General features: G+C 44.0%; 1 protein-coding gene across 8 annotated transcripts in view; it reads right to left on the reverse strand.

Moving 5' to 3' along the window:
• Positions 1–783: 783 nt before the first annotated feature.
• trps1 (trichorhinophalangeal syndrome I) overlaps positions 784–19,478 on the reverse strand; it is an 88,372-nt gene continuing 69,677 nt past the window's right edge. For all 8 annotated transcript variants that reach the window (XM_078081432.1, XM_078081431.1, XM_078081434.1 and 5 more), the window contains 2 exons: positions 8,722–8,844; positions 784–5,959 (listed from right to left, as the gene is read on the reverse strand). In XM_078081432.1, the coding sequence (XP_077937558.1) occupies positions 4,355–5,959; positions 8,722–8,844 (1,728 nt within the window). In that variant the 3' untranslated portion in view covers positions 784–4,354. The remainder of the gene's footprint in view (positions 5,960–8,721; positions 8,845–19,478) is intronic.

Consider the following 19,478-nt stretch of genomic DNA (forward strand, 5'->3'; position numbering starts at 1 on the left):
GTTTGTTATTACTTTTATTAATTATTATCGTCATCATCGTCAACATTATTCTTCAAGTTTAGCTGTGTAACAAACTTTTTCTTGGCGGTCAAAAAAAATGTTGAAATATCATTTTCGCATGAAATGAAACCAGAAAACATAACGTACAGAAAGAGTTCGGAATAAAACACATGAGAAAGAAAATAACCTAAAGAAACAAAACATGATATCAAAGCCATACAACTTAAAAGGAGACAAAATTCTAGTAAAATATATTGGTTAAATGTACATAGTCGATGTGTGTTCATGCATGTGTGTCTGACCAATAGTAAACTGGCCTGTAGCTCCCTTGTCTCCCATGATTATTACTGTGCATCCCCAAAATGTACACTCAAGCCAACGTGCGTCTCTGTGTTCCTTTGCAATGAGAACATAATAACTGGAGTGCAAGCAACAGCATGCTTCTCCACCACGCATGCTGAGAAAGACAAAAATGAACACTTGTCAACCCCCCCCACCTCCCCATCCCCCCCCATGTAAACGCTGATGTAGAATACCATCAAACCCAAAACACCGGCGTTAAGTGTGTACTGCAGGATTAGTATAAACAATGATGTTGTCTATTTTCATACACAGCCAGCTGAAATGTTCTCATCATCAACAAACGCATGGTTGACATAAGCGGTGTCCTTCCTTGACCTTTGGGAGACGTTAATGCTAAGCTGGCATAAACACTGAAGAAGACATCTGGATAGAAAACGGTTCTGCAGAGCACCAACTATATGAAAAGTGTGTGTTTGAGCATTTTTTTTCTTCTATCAAGGCCGTTTTCTTTTTACTTAGAAAGTTTCAAAAGATTACTACTAAAACATTTTGGCATCAGAATCACTCCGATTGAACATAAATAGTTCATCCAGTTTTTTATATCTTTGCCCTACTTTTCCTAGAAATCCCCCTACAATCTTTAGCAAAAGGACGTTTCATTGTTTAAAGGAGGACATTTTTGGAATACGTATCTTAGATGAGTCCCATTGGCAAACAAATTGACCTAAATCTGAAAACTTTGTTTCGCCAAGTATCTGAGATTTCTTTCAACAAACCCACGGCCCATTTGAGTGGGATGCAACTCAGCAAGGTAAACACGAGCACAAAGGTTGTCAGTTCTGGGGTAAATCTGTTGCCAGTCAGCAACAGCATGACCGAATTACCAAAATACCGTCCCACGTGCATTACTCGGGAGAAGAGAGGAGGGAGTCAGTGGGTTGGAGAAACAGGTGCTCAGATATGAGGAAAGATGAGATGGAGAAGTCTTGGTCAAATTAGATGACACGGATACAAGACAACAGAGGAAAGGCTAAATGGATCCATTAACCTAGATTTGTTAGCTACTCTTTATCTACCGTCTGCTCATATTTTCTTCAAAGGCACCGTTCTATCCATCTCCGCCGGCCCTTCCTTTTGTTCTGGTTTTTAAGGAAGCACTGCTTCATTCCTGCTTCTTTTCTTTTGCTACATTTTCAAATGTAAACAGATTTCATTATGCTAGCAGCCCCAAAAACATAAAATAAACTTAAACACATTGGCACAAGATATTTCCTATAGATTGAACACCATTTGAATCAGATTCTCTTTACATAATCATCATTTTTGAATTAGTTTCATCGGTGTGAAGAGTCATGAATGGTAAAGATTTTAAGCAAACTCTTTAGAGAACAAAAATGCAGACGGAAACATTTACCATGATTTGGGCCTTCTGGTACCTTGACTGCGTGTCATAATTCATCTGCATATAAACCCACAGTACAGAACAACTTTCACACTAAAGGTACCAAGGCGTACTGTGTGTCTCAGCATTTCCACAGACTCGTGTACATACATGCAGAAAATTACATCCAGATAACTAGCGATTGAAAGTTACCATAGCAACCAACTTCATTTTTTAAATGCTCATACAGATCTTCCCATAGGCTGAAAATACTTAGAAATAATAAGTATTTGATCAACCAGACAGCAGACAATCAAGCATTATAATGATAGTATCGGTACGTGGGAATTAAATATAGCAGTCAGACTTCTCGTGAGTCTCATCAGCCGACTGATGACAATACTTTTAGACACAGAAAGTTACACTTGTTAGAAAAACTGTACAAGTTAACAGGCACTAGGCGGAACATTTTTCATTCTTGTCTCTTGGATAAGCATAGAAAAATATCTTGTTCTCATTCTTTCTTGCTTCTTGTCTTTCTTTTGGCCTACTAACACTTCTTTCAAAGAGTCTCTTGGTGATTTCATTTTTTTTTTGCAAACTAAGGCAGCAAGGCAGAAGGAGTGATTCTCTCTTTATAAAAATAAACAAGATGGCCACTGTGTTGCTCCTTTTTTCTGAGGACCTGCCTGTCATGACTATTGAAAACAAACGGTGAAGAGGTATCAGGCAGGTCTTTTTCTTAATTTAGAACATTTTAGAATCCAAACATTGGTATCGAATGGCAGAGAAGTGGGATGAGTTAGCAACATGGTCATTTCCCTTCAGTGAAATATAAAATGTAACTTTACAATGACGTCTCGTGTCTGTTCAGTATTATTAAGGTCAAAAGTGGAACAGCTTCCATCCATAGAAAAAGGCAACGTATTCTGCAGATTTCATAAGACGCTAACATGCTACATAGAGGTAACCTCACACTCGCAGATATACACGATAGGCTGCGTCAAACGCTGTAGGCAAGGAGTTCTGTAGACTCAATACAGAGCAAAAGTTCATTCAGTTAATGCAAATAATTGATCCTTATGAGAACGTTTAGGTCTGGTAAGTTTCCCTATAAAACCATGTGAAGACAAACAGAAAAAAAAGTTACATACTAAGTCCATTTTGACCTATTGACACATAAAGAACACAATAGGAACATATAAGAAAGAATGTTATGGAACATGCCAAAACCGTTAGACCGCTGTACTTGTAAAAAAAAACAAAAAAAAAAAACGTGTCACATGCTATGAAACAGGCGGGTTGGTGTGCAACACTTGTGACCCCTGAGTACAGATATATCGAGCACAAGCCTTCATAATGTTTAAATCCTCGGTTTTGGGACGGACACATCCTTTGTTCCTTACACACAAACGCTACTACACAAATGCACACATACACGCAACCCCCGTCTTTTGCTGTACCATTTCTGTTAGACGGCCGTGATCGATGTAACAACTCTCCATGGCAACACCAGACCAAAAGAAAACCGAAAAACACAAATAAACTAATCCGTATAGTACCATTTCCTGCAAATAAAAGAAGCATTATTTGCCCTTAGAAAATAACATATTATATAGGAAAAAGGGTGTAACAAATTGCATGTATTGTCCTATAACATCATAATCATTATTATTATTATTATTACCATTATCATCATTATAAATGTTAAGCAGGTTAATAGATGAATGTTCTGTTAGGCAGGCAGCCAGGCACGTAGCTAGTATGATGGCACAGAGGAAGGTAGAAAATAATGTCACTTGGTTTGATCCAAATGGATGGAGAGAACACTTCGGTCCGGATTTCTCCGGTTTCACCAGTTGAAACTGGCTTCAAGAAGTTCAGAAAGTCTCGGTCAAATCAATCCCAAATCGGTCTCACAGTCGGGGCCACTTTGCAGCCGGTGTTGTTTTAGAAACAAGGGCACGAGTGAATGAAACCACCTGATCGTTTCGTATCATGGTAAAACCAGCAGATTAAACTGGTCCAACTCTGACCAGGTTCAAAGAGTCAAAATAAACTTTTGGTTTTGGATCCATCTGCACAGCGATAAAATAGTCTGAAACACACATGGAAGGAAGGAAGTGATAACCCAGATCCCATCTGGTCGTACCAGGATAAAACCGTCTGGGTGATGCACCGGACCAGCTCAGGGATCAGGTTAGCACGATGCATAACACACCAGCCCAGTTCAGTTTAAGTGTTTTGCTTCTACATATTTCGTTTGCTCTGTTGTATGGGGGCTGTGCAAGTGCTGAGCTCCGTAAAACTCACCCTAAATGAGAGCAGTCGAACCTCGAGCTTCCCTCCGATTCAGTAAACACACGAAGTGGCTGTTTGTTAAAAAGGTGATTTCGGCTGCGTGCCCGGACTCCGGCTTTGAATGCTTGCCACCCAGCGGTCACGTGGCTGTCACTCAACGTAGGATTGGGGGCTATTTCTCCCAACTGTCCCTGCAGCGGTCGAGCAGGATCCTGCAATGATTTTTGACCATTTGACAGCCGAGTGCTTCCAGCATAAGGATGTGTTCCATTTAGTTCCCACTGTGACGTGAGCTAGCCTCCAGGAACGCGGAGGCCGACAGCTTATTCATTCAATAAAGGTCTGCGTGAGTCAAAGGCATCCGATTAACTACTCTGTGTTTTCATCTACATTTTCAGATTCAGCAACAGTCGTTACCTCCTTGGGTTTTGCGATGACATCATTACTTTCTGACACCATCTCATCTCCCAACACCTGGTTTGTGATGTCATGATCCTCTCTGGCTTCCTTTTCAACTTCTGTTTCATCGTCCGTGGCCTCGTTGCCTGTAGTTCCATCTGCTCGGTTGTCAGGACAAACACCGACGACATCATCGCTTCCATCCGCGACCTCGCTAGGATCCCCTTTATCGTTTTCCCCCGACGTCACATTCTGTTGCTCCGACATCGGTGTGACGTCCTGAGTGAGGCCATCTTGCTCGGGACCTTTCTCATGCGGCGTTTTGTCTGAGTACCTGTGTAAGCCCCGCTGTATGTGTGTGGTGAAATCATAGCGATCTACACACACGTGGAGGCAAAAACCGCATTGGTATGGTCCCTGGTCGCCATGGCAACTCATGTGCAGGGCATACATGACCTCGTCCAGGAAGTAGATGCCACAGTGGAGGCAGCGGTTGGTCAGCTCGTCTTGCGTGGCCGCGTGCACCATGGCGCGAGTCGACGGGACACTTGGCTGACATTTTGTCAAATCATCCTTTTCTTCCCTTCCTACCTCCTCCTTTGAGCTACCCCCTTCCTCCATCCTCTCCTCATCTTCCTCTCTCTCTCCCTTCCAGTTGTCTCTTAACCTTTCAGCTACCGGCACCTCTTGCCTTCTCCTCTCTGGACCGTTTGTTGACAGCTGTGCATTTGCAGCACTTGTATCTCTTTGTCTTATTGCGAGATCCAAAGGGGCATCGTTCTCTAACGACGGCGATGAGGTTTGAGAGTGAAGAGGAGGAGGAGGGTAGTGGGGAGGGGCTGGCGGTGGGGGAAGAGGAGAGAAGGGAGAGGCGCAGTAAGGCACCGTGTAGCTCTGCTGATGATGCTGCCCTGGAGCCACCATTGCGCTAAGGTAAAGAGCGTTATTCCCGAGGCCACCGGGGCTGCTGAGATTACTGATGCTGCCAGGAACCCCGGAGGCAGCCGCCATCTTATACTTGGTCCAGAATCTGAGCCAATCGGACTCAGGGGTCAAATCCGGCGAAAGGGTTAATGGAAGCGGTAAGGAGAAGAGAGGGTACTGGTACTTTTCGATGGGTGATCCGGGAGGGGAATAACTTGATGGCTTGGCAGGACGCATGTACTTTTCAATCGGGCTGCCTCTTTCTGACCCTCCTCCTCCTTTACCGCCGTCTCCTTTTGACACTGTTCCTCCCTCAACCACGCCTCCGTTGCCCTCGGCTACCAATGAGGAGGGGGGATGTGAGGGGAGGAGCAGGGGAGGCATTCGTCGGTGGATCTCCAATGTTTGATTGGCTAGGAAGGCTTGAGTGGATCGGGGTGAGCGCGAGCGAGGTGAAGGCTGCTGGTTTTTGATTGATGCAAAACTTCTGTCCGACTCCTCCCCATTCAGCCGCTCCTCGCTGGTGATGCGTTGTTGTTTGGGGGCGGGGGTCTCAGAGGAAAGCGGATCAGGGTTGATGCGTTTCCGGGTCCGGCGGCGGATGATCTGTTCACCGTTGTTCTGCTTGATGATGTTTAGAGGTCTGGGTGTCTGTAATAGAGGAAAACAAGGAACAACGCGGAAGAGGATTAATAGGGTTCATTGTCTTGGTTTGAACCGTTAATAATAATTTAAGGGTACTCAGTGACTCGTAACTTTCTACTTCAAAGTTGTAAAAGTCTCAAATCATCTTGATCTAAATGTAATAAACCGTGACATAGTTATAAAATACTTAACTGTCCAGCAATTCTGAGGACTGTTTTTTTTGCCCTCACCACAAGAGGGAGCGCTTACATCTGAGGTTATGACTAAAAGTCACGTTTTTTAACTTAACTTTTAACTTTAACCTGAGCGATCCCTCACAAACTCGCCTTCATTTCATCAATTAATCTCTAGATTATTTGAGTATACGGTATTTATACTCAAGGCAAAATTAAAGCTGAATTAAAAACACATTTAATTTCCCAATGGAAATAAGGAAGTACAAATAAAGATTGCCAGGTGATGAGCTTTTTGCGTCTCACTAAACACATGCCAAGAAAACTAAAACACAAATCACAAATATTTCCTGACAAATTAGCTAAAGTAAAATAAAGTGAACTGTTTATCTTCCAATATTGAAGAACGGACTCTTCTCTGCATAACTAGTAACCTCAATTGAAAACTGAAGGAGCTTTTCTAGCAAAAACAAAGTGTAATGGAAATCTTAAAGTTAAAAATGCTAAGAGCTTTGTCATGAAGTAATCCATTATTTGCACGTGGCCTTCGACATAATTACATCGTGGCAGATACTGTAGAAGTTACAATAGAGGAACATGAAAAAGTTTTGAAGTAGATGAAATACAAACATAAAGAATCCTTTGAAGGAAAGAAAAAGTATTAAACCTTGCTGCGTCTCTGCTGTAAATGATGTATCTGCGTGAATGCATTCATGGTTGTTGGTGTACCTTTGTGTATATGTCTGTGACTAACTAAGTGTGTCACTCAAGGTCCTTTACAAAGTGTATAAAAGCGTGCTCATGTGTGCCGGATCCTCATCAGTCGCTGTAGAGCTGCTAAGTGTTGGGGAGATGCGTCTAGCCTAAGGTCAACCCAGCTGTGTCCTGCTGCAATTACTGCAACAAACAAATGAGAACAACGGTCGTTTTCACGATCAACAGTCGTCATGCCGACACGAGCTCTACACAAATCCTCAGGAGGGACAACGCTGCGTTTCAATGATCCATTAAAACACCTGCCTTTTGGACAGGTGCCTCCCTCAGCAGCAGAACTGGTAATATTATAATAAATAAAGGGAGTCTGACTGGATTAAAGGTACAACGATGGCGGAGGAAAAAAGGCGAGAAGCAATAAAAGACATTATGTTTAATTTATTTAATTCATTTATTAGTTATCGATCGGGTTGTCTATAGAAAAATGATGCTCATCAATTGAAGCTTTACTGTGTCTACAATCTTGTGGCAGACACCTTAACTGCCACGCAAACGCACACCTTTACGGTAACTCATCTCTACTTTGACATCTGCATTTTCTCCCAATCCCAGTCTCAAACTCTTGAAACTCCCCACCCCCCCTCTTATTACATCTTTCCTCACTCATTATGTTCAACTTCTCTTTCTTCCTTTTCTCATCCCATGTCTCCCTCCCTCCCGGCCTTCACGTCTACCGTCTTCTCCCTGTGTATTCATAACTCTCCCTTCCCCTCGCTCACTCTGAAGTGTTTTACTAGCTGCTATCCTCTCTAATAATGTGTGTAGAGCATATAAAACTTTTATTATGGGATATAAAATATGACTGTCGTGAAGATTGTCAAGAGCAGCGGGGGCTAGGACGTGATCGGAGCAGCAGATGAGACCAACGGGTTGACCCGAGGACATCGGCAGGGGCAGGAAGGAGTAAACCGCCACGGCTTGTCGTCCTGCGAAAGGTCTTTAAAGCTCCATTCCATAATTGCAGCTCGGATCTCTGGGTTGTAACACGGTCGACCCATTGATGCATTTACTAACACTGATTTATTACACTGAAACAGTTTCATTTTGAAATTTTACAGGCTGAGTATGCGAGCATGAATCTGGCATATACACATATACCTGTTGGGGCTTATTTGCCCTAAACTCTTGCGTTAAATAGCTATGTTGAAGTGTGAAAATAGTTTTAACTCCTTAGAAACATATGAAGGGAGAAATGTATATTCTAACGTATACTAAATTCCAGGCTCTTATCTGTAATTCATGCAGTTTAATTACATTTGAGATTTCCATAGAGCTCCCCTGGGTTAGATGGTAAAGTTATTTAATTCCGTCATCTCTCTCACGGATCTGGCTCACAGTGACTGGTGAAATGGGCTGTAACGCCCACCTCCGTCTAAATCAAATATGCGTTTTCCATTGTATTACGTTTTCACAGCGGGAACAGAAAGTATGCAGCAATTTGACTGCACCGTTTGATTTGCGTGGGATTCTAATCGGGCCGACAGGAGGAATGATAATTAGTGGTCAAGATCACCTCGTGGATGTATTAAAACAGCACAGTCTATAAAATAGTCTGAAGGACTGTGTTCCTGATCCAGTACAACCTTTATGAGTGTTTGTAGGTCTCCTACGTGCATATAGGAACCCTCAAAGCAAATCACCTTTTGTGTGATGATTCACTTGAGTTACAGCTCACTTCTAGGGATTCCTCTCTGTCCTTCTATATATATATTTGTCTTTTAAATGTACAGCTTCCTTCTTGCGTCTCGTCTAATTTGTTTGAAAGGACATCCTAATAAAATAGGATGACAAACAGAAACGCCCTGTAACCCTGTGACCTACCGAGTGTAGCTTTTGGTATAAACCGCACGCGTTGCAGACGTATCCTCCGTTCGAGTTCTTCCTCCACAGCGACGTCTTGGTGGTCAGACAGTTTGCACAGAAGACCCCGCTGCCTCTGCGACGCTGCGGGAGGAGAAGGAAGGACAACGTTAGAGCGTGAAGGAAAAATGAAGACCGATGAAGAAAACTTACGGAACGCTGCAAAGTCAAAGAGAGAACAGAGGGAGGGAGGGGAGGGGGGGGGGGGGGGGGTACTGAAAAAGCAGACTCTAGTCTTGATACCTTTTTAATATTCACACCGTTGACGTAAGGTCAGCAGGGAGAGAGGAAACAGATTGGCTTGGTGGCACGGGGATGATGTGCTCTCATTTATCATGCCTAATGGGAAATCCTATTGAGACCATTGTTCTGCTCTACACAGATTCCTTCTGTGGGGAACGAGGTTAATAAAACACAAGATACTTTCAATGCAACTTCTTGTTGCGTTGAATCCCGGGTTTGTGTTTAAAATATGTGGCCGGGCAACTGCTACTGGATGTGATGGACAAAAAGTAGTAACGCCTTCTTCACCTTGAAGCATTAAGTGTTTATGCGTATATCTCAAGTGCAGGATGCACTTTACAGGCAACTTTTACTGTTTTAGAGCGCACACACACACACACACACACACCTCTGTGGTTTATGGAGTACTGGTGCATAAAAAAAGTAGTGTGTGCAAAGAAGGAGGGTGAGGTTGTAGGGGGGTGAAAAGGCCAATTGTCGTGGCAACGTGCTCCATCACAGTAATGAGCCAATCACAACGTTTCTCCATCCCATTAAGTCTCTGGCCCCATTCACCACCTTTATGACCCTGAGAAGACAGCACACCTCATCTTTCTCCTCCACGGCCCCGTCTGTTTCTCTCCCTCTCCATCCGCCGGTCTATTCCACCATTTCTTGCCCCCTGCATTAATTCTTAAATTGTCTCAATATCTCAGCATTGTTGCCCATCCAATCCTCATTTTCCGATTTTACATTTCCTTCACTGATTGTGACGTCCGCGCTGATAATCCCTCACGGGTTGTTGTTGTCGTCTGCGTGCTGTGCCTATGGGTACGACTCTAAAAACGACCTCTTGTGCGCCAGATCCCCCTCGCACCCAAACCCCTCCTCCCCTCTTTCTTGTAGTGTCACTTTTATCCCAATCTGTTTATCTCCCTCGCTCGTTCCCTCTTTTCAGCACTGGTTTCTTGTTGTTCTATGTTCATGGCAGGACAGTCTTTGGTTCAGAGCACTCAGTGCTATAAGTTAGGAACATTTCATTTTTCACGAAGGTGCGCCGCACTTCAATCAAGGCTGTCCGTACTCTCAGAGCTACAGATGGAGCTACTAGCAGCACTTCCATTGAGCATCTGTCTCAGGCTGACAGCCAAAAGCAAAAGAGCCCAGTGGACACGGCACTGTTCAGCTTTTTTGCAATCTGATGCACTGTAGGATCACAGCACAATTAACATAATTATATATATATATATATATATATAAAATGTATAAGGAACTTGCAGTAGGTCACCTCAAAGGTGATTTAACAAAAAAGAAAAAAATAACATGAGCATAAAAATAGCAAGGGATCGGAAAACAATTAAACATGTGTAGAAGACCTTTAATAGCTCTTTTGTTTCCTTGCTAATCTCTAGCCCCTAAACAGACATTTACGACGGCATTCTTCACGCTGAATGGAATTTGATTACAAAATCAAACTTTTAAAATTGTCCAAGGATTTAATATAAAAGGAACACTGGCGATGTGTTTATTCACACTGGGACGGCTCTGAATCTCAAAATGTGTACAACAGAACATCCTCTTTTTATGATGTTATATGTAATAAACACCTGAGCTAATATTAGAGTCGTTATGCTACATGTGTTTTCATCCATTGGACATCGGACAGCAGAACAGTTACATCCTCTGCCGTATATGTGTGTGTGTGTGTGTGCGCACAACATACGGTCACCACATGTAGAGAGACAGAGCCAGGTGATTGATTGATGTACGTTTCCTGTTTCTGTGCATGAGTGTGTGTGTGTGTTAGTGAACTAGTGTGTGTGTCTAGTGTTGCAAGCCAAACACTGCATCTGTCATCAGAACTCAGTTTCCCTCTGAGCACCCAAATCACTCACATATGGCCCCACAGCTGCCCCTCATCGCAACACACACACACACTCACATTAACACACAGACACGCACACACCTGCACATATTTGCTTCCCCTGGCTAATGAAGGCATGCAAGATTTGGATCAGGGGCCGCAAACCAAGATGTGTGTGTGTGTGCGCGTGTGTGTGCTGGGTGAAGGTTGGCTACTCCAAAAACGCCAATACATAGGGTATCAAAGAGTGTGTGCATTTGTGTGTCGTTAGGAGAGCAAAGTGTCAAGTGTCAATTACACAAGAAAGTACAGGTAAAGGCCCCACCGCCTTTATGAACGCGCACACGGACGGACACACAATCACACACATGACAAAAATGTGACTCATGATCTTTAACTTCCCTTTCAATCATCGGCTGGTTGGCCTGCACACACTCGGCTCTATACGTCCACAGTTAAACACGCGCTTGCTGTAAGTGGGACGAAATCTTACATGTGTGCTGCTGTGTGTACTGGTGTTTGTTTACAGCGTGTGTGTGTTCTTTCTGATGGATGACGTATACCTATCCTCTCCCACTCACCTCAGCCTACAGAGGAGGGCTGCAGGTAATTAGAGCTCCGCTCTTAACGACATCTATTTATCTGCGGCCTATGATACCGTTCAACGGGCACCGCCAATAACGCCCTCTGACACACACACACACACACACACACACACACACACACACACACACACACACACACACACACACACACACACACATTCATTAATCAGGAAATTAAAGTCTTTATCAACTTCCTCCTAATCAAGCACACAAACTTTAAACTTGATGTTTGGATACAAAGTGATGTTTCTTAGCAGGGTGTGTATTTGAGCAAACAATGTAAACACTGGCGTATCATGACCAGGCCATGTACCAACTGAGCAATGTCCTGACTTCTGTGTACTGGAATGCGTAAATAACGGATGGTTCAATCTCCTGTTGAAAAGGCCGGTGTAAACAATGTGGGTGCATTAAAATACAGCGAGTGGCAAGTAGTTTAAATCGCCGGATTTCTCACAGTGCTCACGAGGGGGGCGCAGAAATCAGGACTACAATCTACTCTGTGGCAGACTGCACATCAAACAGCATTTATGGGTTTAATGGCTTTCATCATCAGCTACAACGCACAAACTGCTTTAACAGAGAGCTTTTTTTCCCCCCTTGTGTCTGTCTCCGTGTCTGTGAACGGCTCTAAAACTCTTTGTTTGTAGACTTTTCATTAAATGGGTTAAAGTGATTGGCATCCTTTAAATTCAAACACGTTGTGAGCCGTTTCTCAGTGGCTTTCTCGTGACTACTCATAAAAAGTATAAATTATAACTTCATTCTGGGGAATTACATTTTTATCCTACATGAAAACAGATGGTGTAACCGCACAGTGGCTGAGCCCTTCTACTGCTGAAGCCATCCATTTACAGATGTCATTTAACTGTTTACACTGCATGCTCTTTCACATCTTAACGGGGGAGATGGCCGAAACAGATAAGCGTCAACTTATTTAGGTTTCTGTGCCGAGCCCCTCGCATTTATTTTAGCTTCCAACCAATGCAACCACTGTGCGTGGGCATCTTCAACCTGCAGTGGTGCTACAGCTTCCCTTTAACTAGTCTGGAGAGGCAGATTGGTGGTCTAAGCAAGAGCAACCAGGTTTTAAAATGTCCAATATCCATAGTCAATACAGCTATTTGAATACCTTTGTTGTCAAGGACATAAGAAAAGTATTTCCCAATGCTCTGAGCCGACGGCACAAGTGGAAGTGCCAATGTTTGAGATTGTGTCGACAAGACGGGTCACAACGATGCATTCAGTTTGCAAAAACATCCAGATTTTCTATCTTGCACACTGTGTTTGGTTAAAGCAAACTAAACACATCAACATTTCAAATCCCAAAGTGCTGTCAACCTTGGTGCTAAGTGGCAAAAAAAGGAGAAATGTGTAGAGGAAAAACTGCAGAGAAAGAGAGAACTTAAGAAAGATCACAGAGAAATAGATTGAGGCGCTCTGTGGTCTAAGATAAATACTAAAGGCGAGGGCTTTCTAAACAAAGTATTTCAAAACGAAATTACATTTAATTCACTTAAAGAGTAAGTCAGCCTTGCTTTAAACACGCAGAGACACACACTTGCATTGATAGACGCACTGACTTGCATTAAATCAGCGATTATTTAATCAAGCTAGAAGACTAGCTGGAGGAATTAACTAAATTCCATACTGCCAAATCCAATATCCTATACACTGGATCAGCCTCTCTAAGGCGCGCACGCACACACACACACACACACACACACACACACACACACACACACACACACACACACACACACACACACACACACACACACACACACACACACACACACACACACACACACGCGCGCGCAAAATGAAGAAATAAGACAAGAATGGAGTCAGATAAAGATTCAGCAATTCAATCCACCCAACATACAGGCGCACACACGCACACACACACACATCTGGAACAGATCAGAGCCCCCCCCCCCAATCCACCTTGACATATAGGTGCTACTAACCATCAACTGTGTGTGTGTGTGTGTGGGCCTGTGCGGGTGTGGTGTACTACCCATATGGCTGCAGAAGTCCATCTGTGTGGTTCACTCTCAGACTACTGTGTGCATTTAAATTGCCTCCCCTAATAGAATAATTGAGTTTGAAAGCACTGAAAGGAGTCTTAATTTATTCTGCTGGTTTCCACATATTCAGAGAGTAACAACATAAAGAAATTCTTCGAACCACAATAAGGCTTTCCCCCGACTTTCAGTCGGCTCAGGCCCTAATAGTAATAAACCTGTAGATGGTTTGAGCAGCAGAGGTACAAACAGGCCAGATAAAGACTATTCAAGTCCACGTGGTGGACACAGATGTGATATGAGGACCTGAATGTCTCGGCTTTGCTGTTTTTCTGTTGGAAAAATGGACAAAGCCCAGCATGTAACAGAGGTTGTATTTCCTGCTGATTGTCTACTCAGAGGACATTATCAGTGAGGGGGGTGGGGGAGGGTGTGTCGGGGCATGAACTAATCCAGTAGCAAACCAAAAGATTCCCCGCAGGTAACTAACTCTCTGAAGGGGTGACTACAAATCCCTCTGCACAGCTATTAAAAAGAGAATAATGACAACATAATGGGCTGTGGTGGTGTTCTTGAAATTCAATTTAATCTTGTATATACTTGCACACATTGATAGTACGTATTAGGGGATCCTATTCAAGCTTAAGTTAGTCCAGCACAAACCGGCCAGTTCATGTCACATTTCTGCAGCAGAAAAATACAATATAAAAACATTTAAGAGAAAATATCAAAGGGCACCTGGCAAAGAGTAAAATGTCCAGTTTGTGTCCTAACACAGCACATGCTGCCCGAACACACCGGGCACGACCTTCAGCTCGGTGTGCGGCCGCCCCTCCGCATCCCGCCTGCGGCGCTCCTCTCGCGCTCGGCTCCGGCAGCCCTTACGCTCCCAGCTGGAGGGGGGGGGGCTTCTTGTGCTGGATTTATAGTAATCTACTGCAACAACACCGGTGAGCGATTCCTCCCGCTCTTAAATACTGCGTGGCGATGCAGTCGGGTTGGAGGCCAGCGCCGACCCTGAGAGGTTGACTTAAAACTGCTACAGCTCCCTGAGTGCAAAACCACAGAGGGGCGGGGAAAACTTCAATGATTGTTCTGGTTACACCCATCGGCTCCATATATGACAGCATAAATAACTCCTAAATCGCCCACTTGGGCTGGCCACACAAGCCACGTCCCCACAATCTCTTCTGCCGACATCATCAAGTGTAACGACCCCCTCATCCCTCCTGCCTTTGGCCTCTACGTTGATGGTATTAGCAGGAGGAAAGTGATGATCGCCTGTCACCGGTCCGCGCTGATGGCCGTGGAGACCGTGGTGATGATGACGACGGTGAAACTCCGTATCAGCACCTTGGGGTGGTCACTGTGAGGTGTCAGGCCTCAGAGGCTTCTCATGGCTGCTGCCGGACCGGTTGCAGCTCCATGTTCTGGGTAAAAGCTGATAACCATTGAACTAAGAGAGATCCAGAGAGGGGGGGGGGGGGGGGGGGGGGTAAAGCACATTACCTCGGAAATTGTTCCAAGTTTATCTAATTTTGATAAAGAGCCTCAATGCATGCAGAATCAAGTCCGTGGACCTGGAGACTACGTTGTGTACTATTTGTTGTGTGTGGTTGTGGTTCTGCACCAGTGTGCGTGTGTGAGTGTGCTGGTTTCTGTGTGTTTGCAATCAGTGTTCTCCTCCACCGATGTCCAGTCACATGGATTTTGTGTTTATCAAGCAGCTGATTACAAAAAGCTGAAACTTATCACTGGGATGAGATTGCAAAAGATGGTGTTTTCTTCTTCTCGCTGTAATAGAAGTCGTCCAGATGCCACCTCGGACTGCGTGCAGAGAAACACGGGGCGAAGCATCACAGCTCCTGGCTTTTCTTTCAAAAGTTCTGCTTCATTGGACCTGAAGCCTGACTGCATTCTTTTGTGTAAGGACGGTTTGTGTTTACACTTCCTTCAGATTGTGGGTATCACTACGTGAAAAGGATAGCAAGCTTTTTATCTGTCTGCAGAACAGCGACCCACATCACACTAACCAGTAAATCACCATGAGAGTGTGTGAGTGTGTGAGAGCAGGGGAGGGTCAATGAGTGTGTGTGTGTCTTTGTGGGAACGCCCCGCAGGTTGGCTTCAACACAACACACTGCTGCAATATGCACTCACATACAAACACGCATAACACTGAAATCATAACTCGGATGGGGGGCAGGGTGGTTATTATAATGTGCATCCTTAATACCTGTAGTCTTATCCACCGGTATTAAGTGTCTTATTAACTCTGTCAGACTCCATTTTATTGTTTTTCTGAGAATGGTTCAGGGGGCTGATTCCCACACAAGACAGACCCACACGAGCCATTCAGGTACTGTTGGATTCCAACGGCTAAGCTGAAACACATGTGCCATTTAATTACAGGCAACAGATAGTATTCACCTCCTATCGGCATCCAACTTTAATTCAGGCCTTTTCCCTTGACAGATTACAGATCAAGATACACATTTCATCCTATTGCGCATTTAGTTCATTTGAATTATCAATTGCAACACCAATCAAAACATGGATGAAGTTTAGGTGGCGATTTTCTGGTAGTACATAAGTCTGACCGGAGGCGGACTGATTCAACGTCACAGCCATAGCAGCATTTAAGAGAATGTTAAGCTGCATAATCACCAGGACCTTCCATTCTCTTCCTTTGAAAACTGTTTTGCTGCAACTGTTGGGATTTTATGATTATTGCGGTTGAATTGTTGAACTCTGGTGGTCAAGTAATAACGTGACGTGCACATTTATGAATGAGATAATATACCTCTCATGCTGTAAGCCGACCTGACAGGCAATAAACTGTGGTCGGTAAAAGGTTCAAACCAAAACCAGAGTAGACACAAACGTGCAAAAACACATTTCTCCCTGTTAACACTGACACAAAAACAACCTCTCTAATATCCACTTTAGATTTTTGGTACCTAAATGTTACCTAATGGTACCTAATCCCGCTACATGCTTTCTATTGTTTAGGTCCAGAGGAGGTAAGGATGTGCAGTAATGCGCACACAACGGCAATGTGTCTTAATTGCCTATAACAACCTCGGCCAGGAAGGCGGAAAAATGAACAAGAAAATGAGGACAGAGGAGTGAGTACGGGGATGAGGAGTGTTCAAAGCGAACTTCATAATGGATGGCACTTTAGAGTATTGCACCTGGAAATAACCTCTCACACACAAGCACACACACACACGCACAATGCCTTGCCAAATGACTTTATCTCCCCAGTTAGCCCTAGCGGGGACGAGTCGGATGGTAGGAGAGGAGAACGGGAGAGTACAGGGAAAGAATGGTGAATCCACAAGTACAGAAGGGGATTTTTAATCGCACAACATTACTGTCGTTTTTAATATTTAAAACTCCACAGCGGGTCGTAAAAAGAGCTCTCCATGATAGCCTTTAATTCACGTCTCCACAAGGCGGAGTGAATTATTCTCACTGACACCCAATTTAGAAGTTTTTCCACCTGTCCACCCACCCGGCAACCTGCCTGTCAGTTCCGCTGTGTGCTGTCAATACAAGCATTGACAAGTGGACTAAACACAGCATTTTTTATTAAAAAAGAATGAGAAAAATATATACGCAGTATATGGTGGCACACCTCTGCATATTATTTTTTCCTGCTGTAAGTGAGCATGTGTATGTGTGTGTTTCTTGTTACTGTCAGAGGTTGTGGTGGTGAGAAATGAGCAACACTGAGTGGGCACAAGAGGTCAAGGTGAAGACACGCACCACAGAACACACACACACACACACACACACACACACACACACACACACACACACACACACACACACACACACACACACACACACACACACACACACACACACACACACACACACACACACAAAGACAGTAGGATGTGTGCACACAGGGCTGGACGGCCCACATGCACACAATTAAAATAGAGCGGTTACACGTCTATGTGATCAATAATAACGAGATGTTAGTTATTAAAAGTGTTCAGTCACTAATGAAGAACCCCTTTATATTTATATCTAATGGATACTATATTGAAAATAATGAGCATTCTTAGAAAATATTTATCTTTGGCTCCGAGGCTCATTAGACAGTTTGGCATTGTCAAAGTGCACCATGATATTGAAACCAGGACAATTTAAGTTCTTCAAGGCCCACTCTGCAGCGGCCCCACTGCAGCCCCTCTCCTTCCGCAGCACAAACAGAGCAAAAACAAGCTTGCGCTTGATATGCGGCTGTACACAAATGAGTTGAATCTTAAAATAACAAAGATGAGTTCAGCCGTAACATGGTAACATTTTGAAAATAAATAGCAGCCTGGGAAAAAGACAAGTATATGTTCAATTCAGATATCCTCCTCACTCCCTCTGTCGCTGTCTGAGGGCTCCATCTCGCCACAGTCACTCAGTATGGGGAGCAAGAGTACCACCGCCAGTTATGAAGGGGGCCTGAAATTAATGCAACACTGTGACCTTTAACCATCATTACTGTGGCACTGACAGCGCTGTACCGTTTCGTTATGCAAGTCTCAATATGGCGGCGCACAATCGCCAGCGACCCGTCAGAATATTATTGCAGTGCTGTGGCCCCGAGCAGTGTCAATGATGAGAAAAGTCTGTTTGTGGAGTAGGTGCTGCTTTATATGATCCACCAGGTTTAGGTCTGTGTGTATGTGTGAGTGAGTGAGTGAGTGAGTGAGTGAGTGAGTGAGTGAGTGAGTGAGTGAGTGAGTGAGTGAGTGAGAGGCAGCGATGGGTGTATGAAGTATCCTCAGGAAGCTTATTATAATTATTTGTATTAATGGGGAGGGGCCAGTGGTACTACACCACTTGTAACTGGGGAAGACGGACTACTTTGGAAATGTTCACAGCTGTACATGAGGGACAAAAGATGCATATATATATATATATATATACGATTACTGAATTGTTTGGACTTTTTGCTCAAATTAAAGAATCTAGCAGATTTATTCTCTGTTTAAAAAACAGAAGAGTCAGAATTCTTGTAGGCTGAAAACAATTGCGTTTTGCATGCGAGTTCCTTAAAAATGTGCCAAAGATGTGCCAATGCGTGCATGTGTGTGTCTGTGTGTCTTAATGCAATCCCTGAGTGCAGCTCTTTGTCGCTTTGTGTGTGCGCTTGGTCTTTGTCGCCATTGAGGCTGCAGCGATGCTAAGTGGTGCGACCCGGGGCCCATTCCACATTTTCTACCTTGACAGGCCCTTGGGGGTGAAGTTAGAGCCTAACACATCAATATGTCGCACAAGCACGCAAACGCAAAGCACGCGCGCCCACACCACATTTGTGCCGCGTTGATGCGCACGCTCTACCTGTCAAGAAATAGATCAGCCGCCCTCCAAGGAGCGTGAGCGTGTGTGTGATCAACGTCTCATCTTTGTTCCATTTGCTCCAGACAGCAGCATGTATGATAACCTTCGTGGTATCAGAGTGAAATAAATTGTTTCTTAGGGAATATCACCTGACGTCCTATTTTCCCCCTGTTGTGCTTCCAACAGCTTCTCCATCCAATGAGAGAACAGGACAGCAAACGGTGTCCTATCTCGCTTCGAAAAAAAACCGGGGCGAGCATCTTATTCGGAGGCCTAAATTGGACATCGAAAGAAGCGCCTTATCACACGTTCCCCGTCAGACAGTCAGATCTATCAACGGGTTTTAAGGCAGACATGGACACCTCCAGCGGAGGGCCCGAGCCCAGTTAAGCGAAACAAAAAATGGTATGTGACTTAAATAACAATCACTCTGACAGTGATTGTTTGATTATCAATATCAATAATTATTCATATCCTGGATTGATCTAAAGCATCAATAAACATTCAGAAACAAGGGGGGGCGTGTGGGGGAGGGGTAACAGAGGAAAAGGCTTTGAATTCAAACAACCAAGGACACTTGGAGAGTGCAGACCTCAGCCTAGACCTCTCCATCCCAAAACCTAATGGCTTCTTCTATGGCCCATGCGG

This window comes from Gasterosteus aculeatus, chromosome 10 (genome assembly GCF_964276395.1).
Source record: "Gasterosteus aculeatus chromosome 10, fGasAcu3.hap1.1, whole genome shotgun sequence".
Classification (NCBI taxonomy): Eukaryota; Metazoa; Chordata; class Actinopteri; order Perciformes; family Gasterosteidae; genus Gasterosteus; species Gasterosteus aculeatus.